The sequence below is a fragment of the Phacochoerus africanus genome, chromosome 2 (assembly GCF_016906955.1).
Source record: "Phacochoerus africanus isolate WHEZ1 chromosome 2, ROS_Pafr_v1, whole genome shotgun sequence".
Taxonomy (NCBI): Eukaryota; Metazoa; Chordata; class Mammalia; order Artiodactyla; family Suidae; genus Phacochoerus; species Phacochoerus africanus.
Genome location: NC_062545.1, coordinates 145,709,690 through 145,726,617, shown reverse-complemented (window position 1 = coordinate 145,726,617; position 16,928 = coordinate 145,709,690). Strand labels below are relative to the sequence as shown.

The 16,928-nt window shown below is 49.4% G+C and overlaps 1 protein-coding gene across 1 annotated transcript in view; it reads right to left on the bottom strand.

Annotated features, from left to right (window-relative positions):
- Positions 1-1,106: 1,106 nt before the first annotated feature.
- Positions 1,107-16,928, bottom strand: part of OTUD7A (OTU deubiquitinase 7A) — a 126,217-nt gene continuing 110,395 nt past the window's right edge. Inside the window, exons 9-11 of the mRNA XM_047766867.1 lie at positions 4,208-4,322; positions 3,964-4,048; positions 1,107-2,876 (exon numbers count right to left, since the gene is read on the bottom strand). Of these exons, the coding sequence (XP_047622823.1) occupies positions 1,434-2,876; positions 3,964-4,048; positions 4,208-4,322 (1,643 nt within the window). The 3' untranslated portion in view covers positions 1,107-1,433. The remainder of the gene's footprint in view (positions 2,877-3,963; positions 4,049-4,207; positions 4,323-16,928) is intronic.

Below are 16,928 nucleotides of genomic sequence, written 5' to 3'. Positions count from 1 at the left end.
GCTTTCTCCTCTCTTGGGATTATTAGAGGCTATTCTAAGGCTCTCACAGGTTTTAAAAGATTCTTTTGCTAATGAGGATTTTACCCATCTTATCTGTATTTCTTGGAAACAAGATCTTTCCTTAGTGAGGCAGATTTCACTCCTCAGAGTCCTTGACCAAGAATGATATTCTCCAGAGGTAATCTTGGAAGGAAGAGGCTGCGTATTGCTGCTCAAAACAGGGTAGGTAAGGACACATTTTTTTTTTTCCTCAAGAAATGTAAAGAGGCACCAAAATAGGGACCGCTCAGGGATGGGGCTGCCCCTAATGTGTTATGGAGCCACAGTCTGAGTTACCTCCACCTTGCTGAGGGGACCCGGATGGGAGCAGTGCCCCTTCACTGGTTAATCCCACACAGATTTGGGTGGAGACCGGGGGTGGGCTTCCTTCCCCGCTGCTCTCAGCCCCTTCCCTCTGGAGAGAGGCGCAGGCCGGGTTTCAGAGCGGCCTAGCGGGGGCTTACACAGTGACCATAGGGTCAACTCCTCGCCTCTCTCCTGGCCCACCGATGGTTGCTTCCTAGGGGCTCTCCAGCGACAGTTCACTGTGGAAGTGTCTTCAAAGGAGAAAAGTGAGCAGACTGTCATCTTTGCTCATGTAAGGGCAACTCCAAATAGTGAGTTCAGAACCTTGCTTTGGGGACCCAAGGTGTCTTTGGAAAGCTCCTGTCACCTGAGCTGCCCGGCACCGGGATATATAGCTACACCTCACCGCGTCTTGCGAGGTAGGTTGTCCGGTGCCATCCTACGGACGCCCGCGGCTTTGATGGCAGTGTGAATGTCGCTCAGGCCGGGGGCTGTGGGAGAAGGTTTTGCTTATGAGATGGAGCCGCGTATTCCCAAAGGGCCACAGGGGCCACCAGGGCGTCAGCGGGCATGAGCCCAGAGGCAGAGCCGCCAGCGCGGTCCCTGGGCCTCGCGCTCGCTTCTAAACCCTAGGTGGCACCGATCGCACGCAGGTGACCGCTACATGGAAGAGGTCAGTCGCTGGGTTAGGAAAAAAACAAAAAACAAAAAAACAAAAAACCCAAAAAAAGCCAAAAAAAAAGCCAAAAAAAAAAGGCATGTAAAACACTCCCTTCTAAAAACAAAGGGCTGCAAATTTCTTTATTTCTCTTATTGAGGAACAAAAATACTCTTGCAATGGCTATTGAGTTTCCACAGGTACGAGGCAGATGCTAGCTAGCACACCCACTTCCAACAGTATGACTTGTTTCCTATCCGTCTACTACCTGAGTGGCGTCAGTGTAGGTTCAGGCACCATTAGGAACGTTTGACCAAACACGTACACAGCACGGACAGAGGATCTCCGGCCTTCCGGTGGACCAGGGCTCGGAAAGAGACACCGACAGCGTGGAGAAGCCATCCTGGGCGGCGGGGCCGCGGGCGCGCGCTCAGGGCCGGGCCGCGCGCGCCTCGCGCCGCCGCCGCAGCTCCTCGCGGTAGCAGCACGAACAGAAGTGCTCGGTCTCGGCGCGACCATAGAACGCGCAGTTCTCGCGCTGGCAGCGTCGCTGTGCTGGCCCCGCGCCCGGGCCGCCGCGGCCGCACTCACCGTTCGAGCGCGCGGCCGGTGCGTCGGCGTCGGCGAACTCCAGGCCTTCGCGCGCCGCGCCGAAGCCGTTGGTGTAGGTCTGCGACTTGTGCTCGGTCGCGCTCACCGCCCCCGCCGTGCCGGGCAGCGCCCCTGGGACGGCGCGCGCCAGCGACTCCACCGTGTTGACGGTGCGTAGGGCGGCGGCGCGCGCCGGGCTGTAGCTCTGCGACGACAGCGAGCGGTTCTGCTGCGGGTACGTGGCGCAAGGCCGCAGCGCGCCCACGGCTGGGGCGCATGCCTCGTCCCGCGCGCCCGCCGTCTGCACGTGGATAACACTCTGGCGCGCAGGCGGCGCAGGCGGACTGCGGCCGGGAACCGGTCCGCTGGCGCCCACGCGCCGCGCGCCCCCGCCTCCGGGGCCCGGAGAGGCCGCGCCGCCTGCTGCTGCCCGCGCCGCCCGTGTGCCTGCCGCCGGCCCGGGGCTCGGGCGCTCCTTGAGCTTGAGCACCAACTGCGTGGGCGGCCCGGCCGGCGGGCCGGGTGATGCGCGCTCGGGGCCCGGCGTGCCCTCCGCCTCCGGCCTGCGCGGCGGTCGCTTGGCCACGGAGGCGGCTGCGGCGGCGGCGTCGCGGCGCCGCTGCTCCTGCTCGGCGCTGAAGCGCTCCTGCGCGCTGGTCAGGTAGTAGCCGATCATCTCCTCGTGAAACTGGTGGCGGTGGCTGGTGAGCAGCAGGCCGGCGAAGATGAACTTGCGCTCGCCCTGCATGGCGGCGCGTAGGATGTTGAGGCTCAGCTTCACGTCCGTGCTGTACTTCCAGGCGTCACCGCGGGGTCCACTTCCCTTGTCAGCCGGCGACGCTCCGGCCGCCCTGTCCGTGGGCGACGGCGTGGTCTTCTCCGAGGGAGACGTGCTAGCCGAGGCGCCGGACTCCTCCTTGCTGCCCTTGCGCGACTTGGCCTTCTTCTCCTTGCCGCGCTCGGGCGCGTCTCCGTGCTTGCCATTGGCGGAGTTGGCGCGGCTCATCTTGCCGTGCACCAGGCCACCCAGGCCGCCCATGTTTTTCTTCAGCTTGATACCCAGCGTCTTGCTGAAGCTGCCTAGCTTGTTGGCCACAGAGTCCGCTCGTGTCTTGTCCTTGTCCTTGCGCTGTTTCTCCTTCTCCTTGTCCTTGCCGTTCTTGCCGTTGTTGCTGTTGGAGTTGCTGCACACCGAGTCGCGGTCTGAATCGAGTGAATCGGCCAAGGACTGCACGTCCTCCCCCGCCGAGGCGGTTGGGGACTCCGGCTGTGCTAGAGGGGCCTGTGGAGGGGGCGGGCAGGTAAGGGATGAGGTTAGAAATCAGCTGTCCCCCAACGGGCTGATGGAGGCAGATCCCTCCCTCCCCGCTGTGTTGCCTCCAGCCCCACTGTCCCTGTCCCAACCGAGTCTCCTGATTCTAGATCTAGAGTTGCTGCCTTCACAGCCCTCGTAAGGGCTAAACAAGGACGTCCAGAGTAATTGACGCGCAGGTCAATGTGGAGATGAGGCAGGACTCCGAAGCCAGACTGCCACCAGCTGTCACTTGTGCCATTAGTAAGAGGGATATCGGTACCTGCCTCAGGGAGCCCAGTGAAGATTAAATACAGGTAAAGGCTGAAGTATGAAAGCACTCTGAGTGGTGCCGGCTTGTCCTGGGTACTGATTGTGCCGGGCACTGCCCTATTTGCTCTTCTCCTGTCACTTATAAAATATTAATTATAAGCTCCACTTTATGGCTACATAAACTAATGTCTAGGGAGAACAAATTCACTTATAAGCTTTTTTTTTTTAAACATCTCTTTTGGGGAGACCATCACTGAGTCCACAAAAATATCAGATACTTAAAGCGAATCCGTCTTAGCATCTGGAGGCGAGGACAGCATGGGTCCTCCCTGGGGGAGGGGGCCAAGTGGGGCAGGCAGCCCCCCTTGTCACCGCCTTTTCGGTGGGGAGGGAAAGTGAGGGGAAGGGGGGGTGCCAAGGAATCGCGCCCTCGGTTCTCTGCCTTTTCCGAGGACCCACACACTTTTATAATTAATTCCGCTCCGTGGCAGCACATCGTGTTCCGAGCTGGGCAGAGTTTTGTGTTGTGACTTGCCTACGGTTTGTTTTCTGAGTGGGCGTGTTTATTCCGCTCCTTCTGTCGAAGATAGGGGACCTCAAAAAAAATAAAACACACACACAGACACACAACCTAGCCTGAGCGCTGCTATGTCCAGACACGCAGGCGCACGCGCAGACAGGCGCACGTTCCAGTCGGAACCTGGGCGGTCAGCGTTGGGGAGGATGCACCCCCGCCTTCCTGCCAGAGCAGAATGAGCAGCCGCCGCCCCGCCTGCCGCTTCTTCCCGTCGCACGCCTAGCTTACCCGGGTCTCCGAGGGGATCCGGATCCACGTCACATTCATATAGCTATGCAGAAGGTTTAGCTTGGCTTCCAGCGACAGGATCAGGCTAGAGAGAGGAACACCAAATGAGATGCGTCCCGGCTCGCCCCGCCCGCCGACCGTCTCCAGAGGAGCCGGGGCGCTGCGCCCAGCCCCTCCCCGGGGAGCCCAGCGACAGCCCGCTCCGTAGGGCGTGGGGGAGGGGGACACAGGGGTAGGGTCTTACTGTGCCAGCCTGGCGTTATCGTTGTCGTCTTTCCCCCATTCCCAGTCCTTGCCGGGGTCCACAGCAAAGTGCAGAGGCAGCAGCTTGTGCTCCGAATCCGTCAGGGGGATTACGGCTGAACGCAAAAGAGGGAGGCCAGTGCCAGGTGGTCCACGGGCCAGGACGGAGGTCAGTGCTCCCGCAGCCCCGAGAAAGGGCAGGAAATGGGCCCCAAGACCAGGAGTCTCCGTGATTAAGGAAACGGAATGGAGGTGTACAGGGGACATCTGGGCCAGCGGGAGCTTTAGGGCCACATATTTTATTTTTATTCTCTTTTGTCTTTTTAGGGCCACAGCATATGGAGGTTCCCAGGCTAGGGCTCAAAACGGAGCTGCAGCTCGCTGGCCTACAACCACAGCTCACCTTAATGCCAGATCCTTAACCCAGGGAGCAAGGCCAAGGATAGAACCCACGTCCTCACAGATACTAGTCGGGTTCATTAACCACTGAGCCAGGAACTACAAGGTGGTAATATTTTAAAACTGCTACTAATAGTTTTTAAAATGTCCTACTTTTTGTGGATGCTGAAAAGCAGTTACACACTACCTGTCCTCGACTTGGGTCTGTCAGACGGGAAATACCCACCTCTGGCGGCAGACAAAGAAATGGTATTATTGCTTCTGCTGCTTCTAGTTCACCTGGGGTGGGGGTGCGGCTTTAGGGCGAGGCCCCCCATCTCCTCCCAAAGAGTGAGGGCTGCCTACCCCCCTGCTCATTTGTGAGTTCATTCAGCAAGTATGTGACAGTGTGGGACCCTCACATCCCATACCCCTTTGCCATAGGGAGCTCACCTCCTGTATTGGGGGTGGGAGGCAGGGACAGAGTACACAGGTGACATACACTTCCTGCTGTCAGGTGGTGATAAGGTAAACAGCAGGCTGAGGAAGCTCAGGCAAAGAGGCCAGCCAATAAGCCTTCTGAGGAGGGAAGAGATAGAGAAGGCAAGGATGGGCCCCTCACTGCACCAAGGGACAGAGTCATCAAAACCACTCCTGACTGCAACCCACCCCTGCCCCTGGGGATCCTGGCCACCTCTGAAAGGCTGGGGCAGAGGCTAGTGTTTACAGGTTTGTCTAGGATCCACTGGGGGCTTCTGGAGTTGCAGTGGGCCAGCTGAGATCAGTTCCCTAGTGATGGGGTTGACTTGCAGTTGGGAGGTAGGGAGAAATATGGCAGCCCCATTTCCGTCCTCTGAGCAGCAGCATTTTCGTGGGGGCTGTAGGCCCCTCCTGAGGTTCAAGTCCCAGCTGAGCAGCACAGCCCAGGGCTTGGTTGGGTCAGCTGCTTTGTTTGCTGGAGCTGCCTTGTTTCCTGTTTCCAGTGGCTGGTGGAGAGAGAAGTGGGTGCTGTCCTGAGCGCTGCCCTGAGTGGTCCGCCCTCCCAAATGCTGGTGATGGTAGGAGTGGGTGCAGGGCAGGGACCCAGTGCACCTCCAGGTGTGACAAGCAGACACTGTTGGGACTGGGGGCTCTTGCCTCTGCTGTTGTCCCACCAGCTTGAGAAGAAGGTGGGGCCGGGCCGCCTTGTAGATGGGGATATGGGCTAGGAGCTGACAGTGGGGCGGGGGCCTCCCTGTTTCAGGCTCATCCTTGCCCATCTCCAGCCCTGGAGCGCCTCTCTCCTGCTCCTGTGCTGGTGGCCAGAAGTTGCCTGGCCCTGAAGGAGTAAACAGGGTTTCCCACAGGCTGATTTCCTTGGTGCCTAGAGCCCTACCATTGGGGACAGAGAGCCCCCAGTCACCACTCTAGGATGCAGGGGGCCTTGCTCCCACCCAAGTTTTCCCGGACCTCCTCCTCCTTACTCCTCTACCCTCGCCACCTCCAGGTGCTAGCCATGGTGTCATTCCCCCATGATTCATGGCATGCATGCCATGACAAAAACAGAAAGACAAATCAATAAAGAATACACACATACAATTTAAGACTGAATAACATCAATAGTTGATTTTCTGATAAGAAAACTGGAAACACTGACTCAATGCCGCCCTCCAGTGTTGCTAAAGAGATACAAATAATCCCCTCCCCCCCCCTCCATATAAGGGAAAGGTAGCTTTGCTCTGGATTTTCCTTTTAATCTGGATGGGGACTGGGCAGCACTGTGCTCTGGTTTGGGAGGTCAGGGGCGGCTTACATGGCATGGCCATGACACAGGCCGCCCTTCCCAGGGCTGAACTATAGGGCTGGCTCAGGACCAGCCTCCCTTGGGCAATACCCAGGAGCCAGTCCTATAGTTCCACTAGTCACCACAACAACAGAGAGGGCTGGCCTGGCCTCCCGCCGAGGTTAGGGGCAGGGGGTAGAGGCGCCCTCTGCAGACACTTGCTAGGGCGGCATGGCTCCCTGGAGGGCTTGGTAAAGGCGCCCACTCCAGGCCCCCAAGCGGATGGCCAAACCAGAGTGTCCATGCGAAGGATCCAAGGATCCAATTTTAAATAAGCATCCTCTGTGGTTCTTAAAATCAAGCACGCCTGGAAAACATTGTTCTAGAACAATACTCTGCTAGGACCAGTATCTGTAGGTGTAACATGGGTGATTTGGGGTCTTGCCATCCACCTTCCCGGGAGAGAGGCGCCTTTAGTTTGTCTGCCCAGGCCCAGCTAGATTTTCCAGCCCTCAGTGTTAGGAAAGGGGGCACGAGCAGAAGCGCTGTGGGAGGGCTGAGCAGTGTGGTTAGGGCTGGGTGGGCCTTCTCCCCCACACCCTTTCCCACTGTGGTGCCTTTTGAAGATGTTGATCCTACAAGACATCAGAAGTCCTGCCCACGGGGAACACCTGTTTCAGACTTTATCTGCATGTGAACCAAACTTCTATCATGTGAAGCCACTATGATTTTGGTTTACTTGTTTCAGATACACCAACTAAAGTAATATAGCCCCCTGGCCTCCGCAGCCTCACCTCCTCACCAAAGGGCTCCCACACTCAAGAGCTGCGCTGACCAGGGCTCCATGGGCTCCTCTTACCCCCGCCCCTCCCCTACAACCACAAGGCACCAAGCAGAAGTTTGGAATCCTCGAAATCATCTCTGCAGAGCGCACGGCTGTGGCCTACAGGTCAGGATCGGGGCCTCAGGACCCAGGAGCCCCACCTGCAGCTGTGCAGGCTGGGGAAGCCTTGGGAACAGACCCTCCAGGTATTTTGTATGTTCCTAACCTCCCACTTTACAGTTTTACCTCTTGGAAACCTGGCCTCACCCAGTGAGAGGGGTCCAGCGGCTTGCCCTCTGGTGGCAAATGTCAAGAACAGCAAATGCTTTTTATTTTATTTATTTTTATTTTTTTTTTGTCTTTTTGCTATTTCTTGGGCCGCTCCCAAGGCATATGGAGGTTCCCAGGCTAGGGGTCGAATCGGAGCTGTAGCCACTGGCCTACCCCAGAGCCACAGCAATGCGGGATCCGAGCCGTGCAACCTACACCACAGCTCACAGCAACGCCAGATCGTTAACCCACTGAGCAAGGGCAGTGACTGAACCCGCAACCTCATGGTTCCTAGTCGGATTTGTTAACCACTGCGCCATGATGGGAACTCCCAAATGCTTTTTAAAGTAAGCCTGCTAACTCCCCCACCCCCCTGCTTTGAAAAAATTCTCTCCTCCTATCTTTTAACCTGGAAACACACAGGCATCATCTCAAATTAGCCTGGACAAAGAGTAATCAAAGCGGCAACAAGTTTTTAGTACTTATTTTCCAAAACAGAGTGGAGATCTCTGGTTTCTGTTTGGGATGTAAAAAGCTGGAAGAGCAACATCCCACCACCGCCACCAAGCCAGACAAACTGCAGGTTCACAACTATCTTTTAACCCGTCCAAGAGCTGAAGTCACAGGCAACTGACAAGCCCCAAATCTAAGGAAAGACATGTGCCTTTGAGCAGAGATGGACATAAACTTAATTAGGGGAGACTCAGCTGGACACCACTAAGAAGAATTCAGCTAAAACTGTTAACTACTTGGTAAAGGAAGGGTTGAAAGAATACAGAACTCTGGGGGCCACAGATGTAAGGGAGATTCATAAGCCCTTGCAGACCCCTCTCCATGGAAGCAGATCTGGTGCTGGCAAAAAGACTGGCAAGAATTCTGAGAAAGTGTCCTTCATATTCCTTTCCCACCTGTGCTAAGGAAAAAACTGCAGAGGGCAGGGCAACACACACCTCAATGGTCTAAGGGCACTGGGGCTTTCCCCAGTAAAGGTTATAGTGGGGTGGGAAATAGGGAATAAACCTCCTTTCCCCTGGGGGAGTGGCAAGAATATGTGTTGAGCCCAGAACTACAGCTATGGGAGGTCACTCCCTCCTCCTGCTGAAGACAGAGGCTTAATCAGAATTACAGAAACATTACCCTTTCAGGCCCTCCCTCTTGCTCCAAGGCTAACAAGCTATGAGTAACAGCAGTCCACTGCTAGAAAAGGGGCAAGAACATGGAAAGAGAATCTCACCAAGATGAGGCACAGCACAAAGAGTGCATTAGACAGGGAGAAGTAACCAGCCCCACCATAAACACAAGGTGTAACTAGAGTGGCACCAGATCCTGACCAGACTGATCGAAACCCCATGTAGCAAAAAGAGGTTTGCCCAATTCCAAGCATCCAAACAATATGCCTTAGTCTTTATTGTCCTACCCAAGATAGCTGGCTTTCAACAAAATATTTTTGGCATAAGAGAAGACAGGAGAAAACCAACATATTGACAAGAGACAAAACAGGTGACAGAAAAAGATAGATATGACACAGGTGTTGAAACTATCAGACATGGAATTTAAAATAATTAAGTTGAAGACTCTAATGGTTAATGGTGGAGAAGACTCTGATGGTTAATTTTAGCAGAGAGGAGTTCCTGTCATGGTGCAGTGGAAATGAATCTGACTAGGAACCATGAGGTTGTGGGTTTGATCCCTGGCCTCGTTCAGTGGGTTAAGGATCTGGCATTACCGTGAGATGTGGTGTAGGTCGCAGATGCGGCTTGGATCTGATGTTGCTGTGTCTCTGGTGTAGGCCGGTAGCAACAGCTCAGATTAGACCCCTAGCCTGGGAACCTCCATATGCCATGGTGCGGTCCTAAAAAGACAAAAGACAAAAAAAAAAATTAGCAGAGGAAAAAATCTATAGGAAAGACTCAAGTTGAAATGCTAGGGGAGTTCCCAAAGTGGTGCGGCAGAAGCAAATCCAACTAGGAATCATGAAGTTGCAGGTTCGATCCTTGGCCTCACTCAGTGGGTTAAGGATCTGGTGTTGCCATGAGCTGTGGTGTAGGTCACAGATGTGGCTCAGATCTGATGTTGCTGTGGCTGTGGTGTAGGCCAGCAGCCACAGCTCCGATTCAATCCCCAGCCTCCATATGCCGTGGGTGTGGCCCTAAAAAGAAAAAAAAGAAAAAAGAAAAAAAAAGAAATGCTAGGAATTAAATAAAACTATAATAAAGATAAAGAGTGACTTAAGGGGCTGATCAGTAGACTTTGCACAGCCAAGGAAAGAATCTGTGAACAGTAAGACAGGTCAATAGAAATTACCCAAATTGAAACACAAAAAGAAAAAGAGTGTGTGTGGGGGTGGCGGTGGGACAGAAAAGAACACCCAATTCTGTGTTCTGTGGGGCAATATCAGAGAGCCTCAGATCTGTGTAAGTCTAATCCCAGAAGGAAAAGACAGAACAAAGCCGAAAAGATATTTAAATAAATAATGGCTGACACTATTTATTTAAATATTTCCAACATGCATGACAAACTCTACCACAGATCCAAGAGGATAAGAAAAAAGCCAAGCAGGAAAAACAACAACAAATCCAATACATAGCATATTCATATTGCTAAAAACCAAAGACAGTGAAAATCTTGAAGGCAGTCAAAGAGGAAAAGGACACGTAACATAAGGAGAAACAAGTGTAAGAATTACAGCAGACTTCTCATGATAAAACAGGTAAGACAGAGGTCAATGGAGTGACATCTCTAAAGTGCTGAATGAAGAGTTCCTGTTGTGGCTCATGGTAACGAACCCGACTAGTATCCACGAGGATGGGGTTTGATCCCTAGCCTTGCTCATTGCGTTAGGATCCAGCATTGCCATGAGCTGTAGTGTAGACTGCAGGTGCAGCTCTGATCCTGTGTTGCTGTAGCTGTGGCGTAGGCCAGCAGCTAACAGCTGTGATTCAACTCCTAGCCTGAGAACTTCCATATGCCCTGGGGGTGGCTCTAAAAAAACAAAAAACAAACAAACAAAAAAGTGATGAACGAACCCCACCCCCTACCCCTGAGTCCAGCAAAAATATCTCTGAGGTATCAAGGAGACAGAAAAACTTTGTCAAACACAAGTGAGAAAACTCATCATCTGTACACCTGCACTAAGACATGTTAAAGAAAATTCCTTTCATAGCAGCACTATTCACAACAGCCAAGAAATGGAAGCAACCTAAATGTCTATCTACATTTGAATGGATAAAGAAAGTGTAGTTGTGTGTGTGTGTTCTTTATCCATACATGCACACAAAGACACATATACACACACAGTGGAATACTACTTAGCCTTAAAAAAGTATGAAATAATGCCATTTGCAGCAACATAGATGGACACAGGGGTTATCATACTAAGTGAAGTAAGTCAGAAAGAGAAAGACAAATACCATGTGATATCACTTATATGTGGAATCTAAAACATGACACAAATGAACCTATCTACAAAACAGAAACAGACTCATGGATATACAGAACAGATATGTGGTTGTCAAGGGGGAGGGAGGGTGGGGGAGGGATGGACTTGGACTTTGGGGTTAGTAGATGCAAACTATTATATGTAGGAATGGATAACCAACAAGGTCCTACTGCATTGCACAGGGAACATATTCGACATTCTGAAATAAGCCATAATGGAAACAAATGTAAAAATTATGTGTATCTCAGAATCACTTTGCTGTACAGTGGAAATGAACACAACACTGTAAGTCAATTATACTTCAATTTTTAAACATCTAGAAAAAATTCTTTAAGTGGAGGAAACCCCCAGCAGAAATTTGGATTTACTGAAAGAAATGAAAAGTGATAGAAATAGAATAAATGATTCTGAAAATGAAATTCAGTTTTCTTCCTTTTAATTACTCTACAGGAGAAGTAAGGCAAAGAAGGCAGCAGTGTATTATGCATTTATAGCATGTTTAAAAGTAAGGTGCTTGATAGAAATAGCACAGAGGATGGGAGGGGTTGGGAATACACTGTCATAAGATCTTTATACAACACATGAAGTAGAATATTATTTGAAAATAGTCTCATAATTAAAGATGTTTATAGTAAAGCTTAGGGAAATAGAATAATTAAAAATAGAGGTATAATAATAAATCAGCAGTGGAGAGAGAAAATGGAACCATTAAGAAGCTCAACCCCAATGAAGACAATAAAAGAGGAAAAAGGAACAAAAAACAGAGGGAACAAATAGAAAAGAGCATTAAATGTAAATGGGCAAAATGTACTAATTAATATAGATGATATTGTCAGAATGGATATAAAAGCAAAACTGAAGTATATGCTGAACCTGGAGTTCCCATTATGGGTCAGTAGGTTAAGTATCCGACTAGTATCCATGAGGATTCTAGTTCGACCCCTGGCCTCGCTCAATGGATTAAAGGATCTGGCATTGCTGCAAGCTGCAGTGTAAGTCAAAGACAAGGCTCGGATCTGGCCTTGCTCCAACTTGGGTGTAGGCCAGCAGCTGTGGTTCCTATTTGACCCCTAGCCTGGGAATTTCCATGTGGCGCAAGTGCAGCCCTTAAAAAAAAAAAGACAAAAAAAAGCATATACTGAACCAATTCCTATAATAAGCCTCTTCTCTTTGGCCAAGCCCTTGGCATGCAGAAGTTCCTGGGCCAGGGACTGAAACCAAGCCTCAGCAGTGACCCAAGCCACAACTGTGATAACTCCAAGTCCTTAACTGTTAGGCTGCCAAGGAACTCCATAAATTTCCATATACATATCTTTCTCTGGAGATCCCTGACTAACAGAACCATTAACCTTCTTCCCATCTCTATAATTTTGTCCTTTCGAGCATGCCACATAACTAGAATCATACAGAATGCAGTGTTTTGGGACTGTTTTTTTCCTTCAGCATAATTCCCTTGAGATCCACCCAAGTAATTACATGAGTCACATTCATTCATTTTCACTGCTGAGTAGGTGTCTGCAGCATAGATGTACCACAGAATGTTGAACCATGCACCCAGGAAAGACATTTGGGTTGTTTGCAGTTTGGGGCTATTAAAAATATAGTGGCTATAAACATTTGTGCACAGGCTTTTGTCTGAACGTAACATTTCATTTCTCTGGAATAAATGCAATTGCTAGGGTATAGGGTAAGTGATGGTTAGTTTTACCAGAATCTGTTAAACTGTGTTCTAGAGTGGCTGAACCATTTTACATTCCCACCAGCCATGTAGGAGCGATCTGGTTACTCCACATCCTCTCCAGCATTTGGTATTGTCAGTTTTTAAGATTTTTAGTCATTCTGATAGGTGTGTAGTGAGATCTCATTTGGTTCTAAAATATATATATTTGCTTTTTAGGGCTGCACTCACCGCATATGGAGGTTCCTAGACTAGGGGTCTAATCGGAGCTACAGCTACCAGCCTACACCACAGCCACAGCAACACCAGGTCCAAGCCATGTCTGAGACCTACACCACAGCTCAAGGCAACACCAGATCCTTAACCCACTGAGCAAGGCCAGGGATCGAACCCACAACCTCATGGTTCCTAGTCAGATTTGTTTCTGCTGCGCCACGATGGGAACTCCACTGTGGTTCTAATATTGACCATCTTTTTCATGTGTTTATTTATCATCTGCATCTCCTCTTTGGTAAAATGTCTGTTCCTGTCTCTTCTCATTTTTTATTTGGCTTGTTTGGGTTTTATTTTATTTTTTTGCTATTGAGTTTTGAGAGTTCTATGTGTATTTTGGATACAAATCCTTTGTTGATATGTGGTTTTCAAATATTTTCTCTCAGTCTATAACTTGCCCTTCCTTCCTTCCTTTCTCCCTCCCTTCCTTCTTTGTAGAGCAGAAGTCCAATTTACTGCTTTTTTTCTTTTCTAGATCATGCCAATCCCAAAAGACTGTGTTCTGTATGAGTCCAGTTATGTAGCATGCTTAAAATGACAAAATTATAAAGATGGAGAACAGATTAATGGTTCTATTAGGGAAGGATCTTCAGAGATACCAAACAAATAGGATACACAGATAAGAACTCTTACCCTACTCCACGGTCCATAGTTGTGCATTTTACATTTATTTTAGGATTCATGTTGAGTTACTTTTTGTATAAGTGAGGTTTGGGTTTAGGTTCAGTTTTTTGCTTTTGGATGTCCATTTGCTTCATCACCCATTTGTTGAAAACACCATCCCCTACCTCCATTAAATTTATGTTGCTTCTCTGTCAAACATCATCTGAGCACATTTGTATGGGGTTGCTTCTGGGTTCCCTCTTCTATTCCATGAATCTCTGTGACTAACCCTCTGTCAACACCAGGCACTGTGTCAGGAGCTCTACACTCACTCCTTAAAAGTCTTAGACCAGTTATAGGTTTTTTGCTCCAATGTGACAGATGAGGGAATGAAGCTCTGGCACATAAGTGCCTTTGCTCGAGTCAAAGCTGCAGCTGTGATTGAAAGGCAGGTATGCCTGATTCCCCAGTGTGCACTTTTTTCCCCACTACTATGTCACCTTGCCTTTTTCTGAATCATCTGAAATTAGTAGACTGTGAGCATCTAATCTTGTTCATTCATTCAGCATTTATTAATTGCCTGTCTTGGGGAGGAGACACAAAGATGAGAAGGACAGGACATCTGTTCAGAATGTGCCCAATGAAGAACAGAGTCCCCCAAAGGTGGTCATTGTCACCATCCTTCTTCTGTCCCCAGTGCCTGAGAATGACCTATGGCAGCCTGACCCAGAGTCCCTGGCTGGACAGAAACCCAGCATTCTTCTGCCCCTAGGAAAAAAATATGACTCACTCTATGAGGATTGGCTTCATGAAACTGTAAGGTACAAAGCCATGGCACATAATTTCAGTGGTATCCATGTCTCTCTGAAGCCCACCAGCCAATCCCAGTGTAAAACCCTGTGAGTGGGAAGAAGCACAGGAACGGGGTTCACACTGAAACCCCTCAACCTCTGGAGTATTGGGGGAACAAAAGAGGAAGCAGAGCTGGGATGATCTCCGGAAACCCTAGGATTTAGAGGGGAAAAAAGGCAAGGCAGATAATATATAGGGAGCTTTTTAAGAAAAAGTAGAAGGGGAGTAAAATGTGGTAAGAACCCCTTAAGAGCATTTTGCTATAGGAGAGGCAGCTTGGAAAGGTCTTGGGTGAGGTAGGAATTTTTGAGGCCACTGGTTGAGGGGAGTGGTCAGTACTGGTGTCCACCCTTTGCATTCACAGCAGATCCCACCCCCCAGGCTCTGAGGTGGGTCAGGTTGGCTCTGAGACTTTTGAGGTTAACTCATTTTCCTCTTGCTTGTGACTTTTGAGGCAATACTTGCAACAAAACCTGCATAGTGAGATGTGAGAAGAAGGCAGCTGAAGGAGACCCAAGGAAGGGCCAGCCTCTCTTCTGACCTCCCTGTGTTTTCTGTGAGGAAAGGATGCTTGGAGAGACCTCAGTCATCCTAACCCATGAGGAACAACTATGGGACAGGAGGCAGCAAGTCAAGGAAGGTGGACAGACAGACAGGGTTCGGGCTTCCAATGACAGTGTTAAGCCCCCAAGTTTACCCACCTCTGACCATCAGATTTCTCCTTACACCAGACTCCAAACTCCCTTTGTCTTTGTGTCGTTTGAGTTGTTTTCTCTTACATGTAGCCAGAATCTTCCTGATAGGTAATCTGGTTCCTAAGTGTGGCATTGTGAAGGAAGGGGGCACTGGAGTGAGATTCCCACTGCTCTGGGGCACATGTGGAGCCCCAGATGCTCAAGCAAATGGTTGCTAGCCATTGCTGTGGATTCAGTGCCCAGCCTACCAAGGTTGCAAAGCCAGGAAGAACAGGGTCAGTGCATATCCTTGGATGTGTCTGCCATTGCTTGTGGCTCTTCAGTCATGAGTTTTAAGAAAGAGGAGCTCAGGATGAAGTAGCCTACCAGAAAAGAGAGGATGACAGGGGGAGGTGTGACCCTGAAGCTCCTATATGAATGAAAGGGGCTGTGTCAGCTGAGGGGAGCTAGCTCCTATATGAATGAAAGGGGCTGTGTCAGCTGAGGGGAGCTATCCTGCACCGAAGGCAGAGCCCAGCCCCCGACAATGGGGCCAAGCAGAGCATCAAGACCACAGGGGTGGACACAAATTCCCTTGGCAAAGTTTATATATGGGAGGAGAGAGAGATAAATTAGGCATTTAGGATTAAAATATACATAATACTAGATATAAAATAGATAACCAACAAGGTCCTACTGCATTGCATAGGGAACTTTACTCAATATCTTGTAATAACCTATAATGGAAGAGAAAGCAAAAAACCCTGAATATATATATATTTTTTTTTTCAGTTATACATATACATGTATATATGTATAACTGAATCACTTCACTGTACACCTAAAACTAACACAACATTGTAAATCAACTATATTTTAATGAAAACCCCCCGAGGATGATACCTTAAAAAAAGGTTTATATGTGGAATGACCTTTGGTTGGGTGAATAGTCTATGGAATAAATTTGCTATGGACTGAATATTTGTGCCTCCCCACCCTCACATTCATAAGATGAAGTGTAACCCTAATATGATGGTGTTAGGAGGTGGGGTCCTTAGAAGATGATAAGATCATGAGAGTGGAGCCCTCATGAATGAGATTAGTGCCATTATAAGAAGAGACAGGAGAGAGTTTGCTTTCTCTCTCTCTGCCATGTGAGCACACAAGAAGGCAGCCATTTGCAAACCAGAAAGAGGGCTCTCACTGGACACTAGATCTGCTGTTTAAAACTTGCTGTTTCAGCCCCCTGGTCTATGATATTTTGTTACAGCAGCTCAAATGTATCAGTAAGGTAACACAGGGAGTTCCTGTCGTGGTTCAGTGGAAATGAATCTGACAAGCATCCATAAGGACCCAGGTTTGATCTCTTGCCTAGCTCAGTGGGTTAAGGATCCTGTGTTACTGTGAGCTATGGCATAGGTTGCAGACATGGCTTGGATTTGGCTTTGCTGTGGCTGTGCTGTAGGCTGGCAGCTGCAGCTCCGATTCCACTCCTAGCCTGGGAACTTCCATATGCCACCCTAAAATGACCAAAAAACCCCCAAAACAAACAAACAAAAAACCTAGGAATAAACCTACCTAAAGAGGCAAAAGACCTGTACTCTGAAAAGTAAAAGATGCCGTTGAAAGAAATCAAAGATGACATGAACAAATGGAAAGGTGCTCTTGGATTGGAGGAATCGATATTGTCAAAATGACTATACTACCCAAGGCAATGTTCAGATTCAATGCACTCCCTGCCAAATTACCAACAGCATTTTTCAAAAACTAGAACAAAAAATTATTTTATTTGTATGGAAATACAAAAGACCCCAAATAGCCAAAGCAATCCCAAGAAAGAAATACAGAGCTGGAGGAATCAGGCTCCCTGAATTCAGACTTAACTACAAAGCTATAGTCATCAAAACAGCATAGTACTGGCACAAAAACAGAAATATGGATCAATAGAATAGGATAGAAATCCCAGAGAT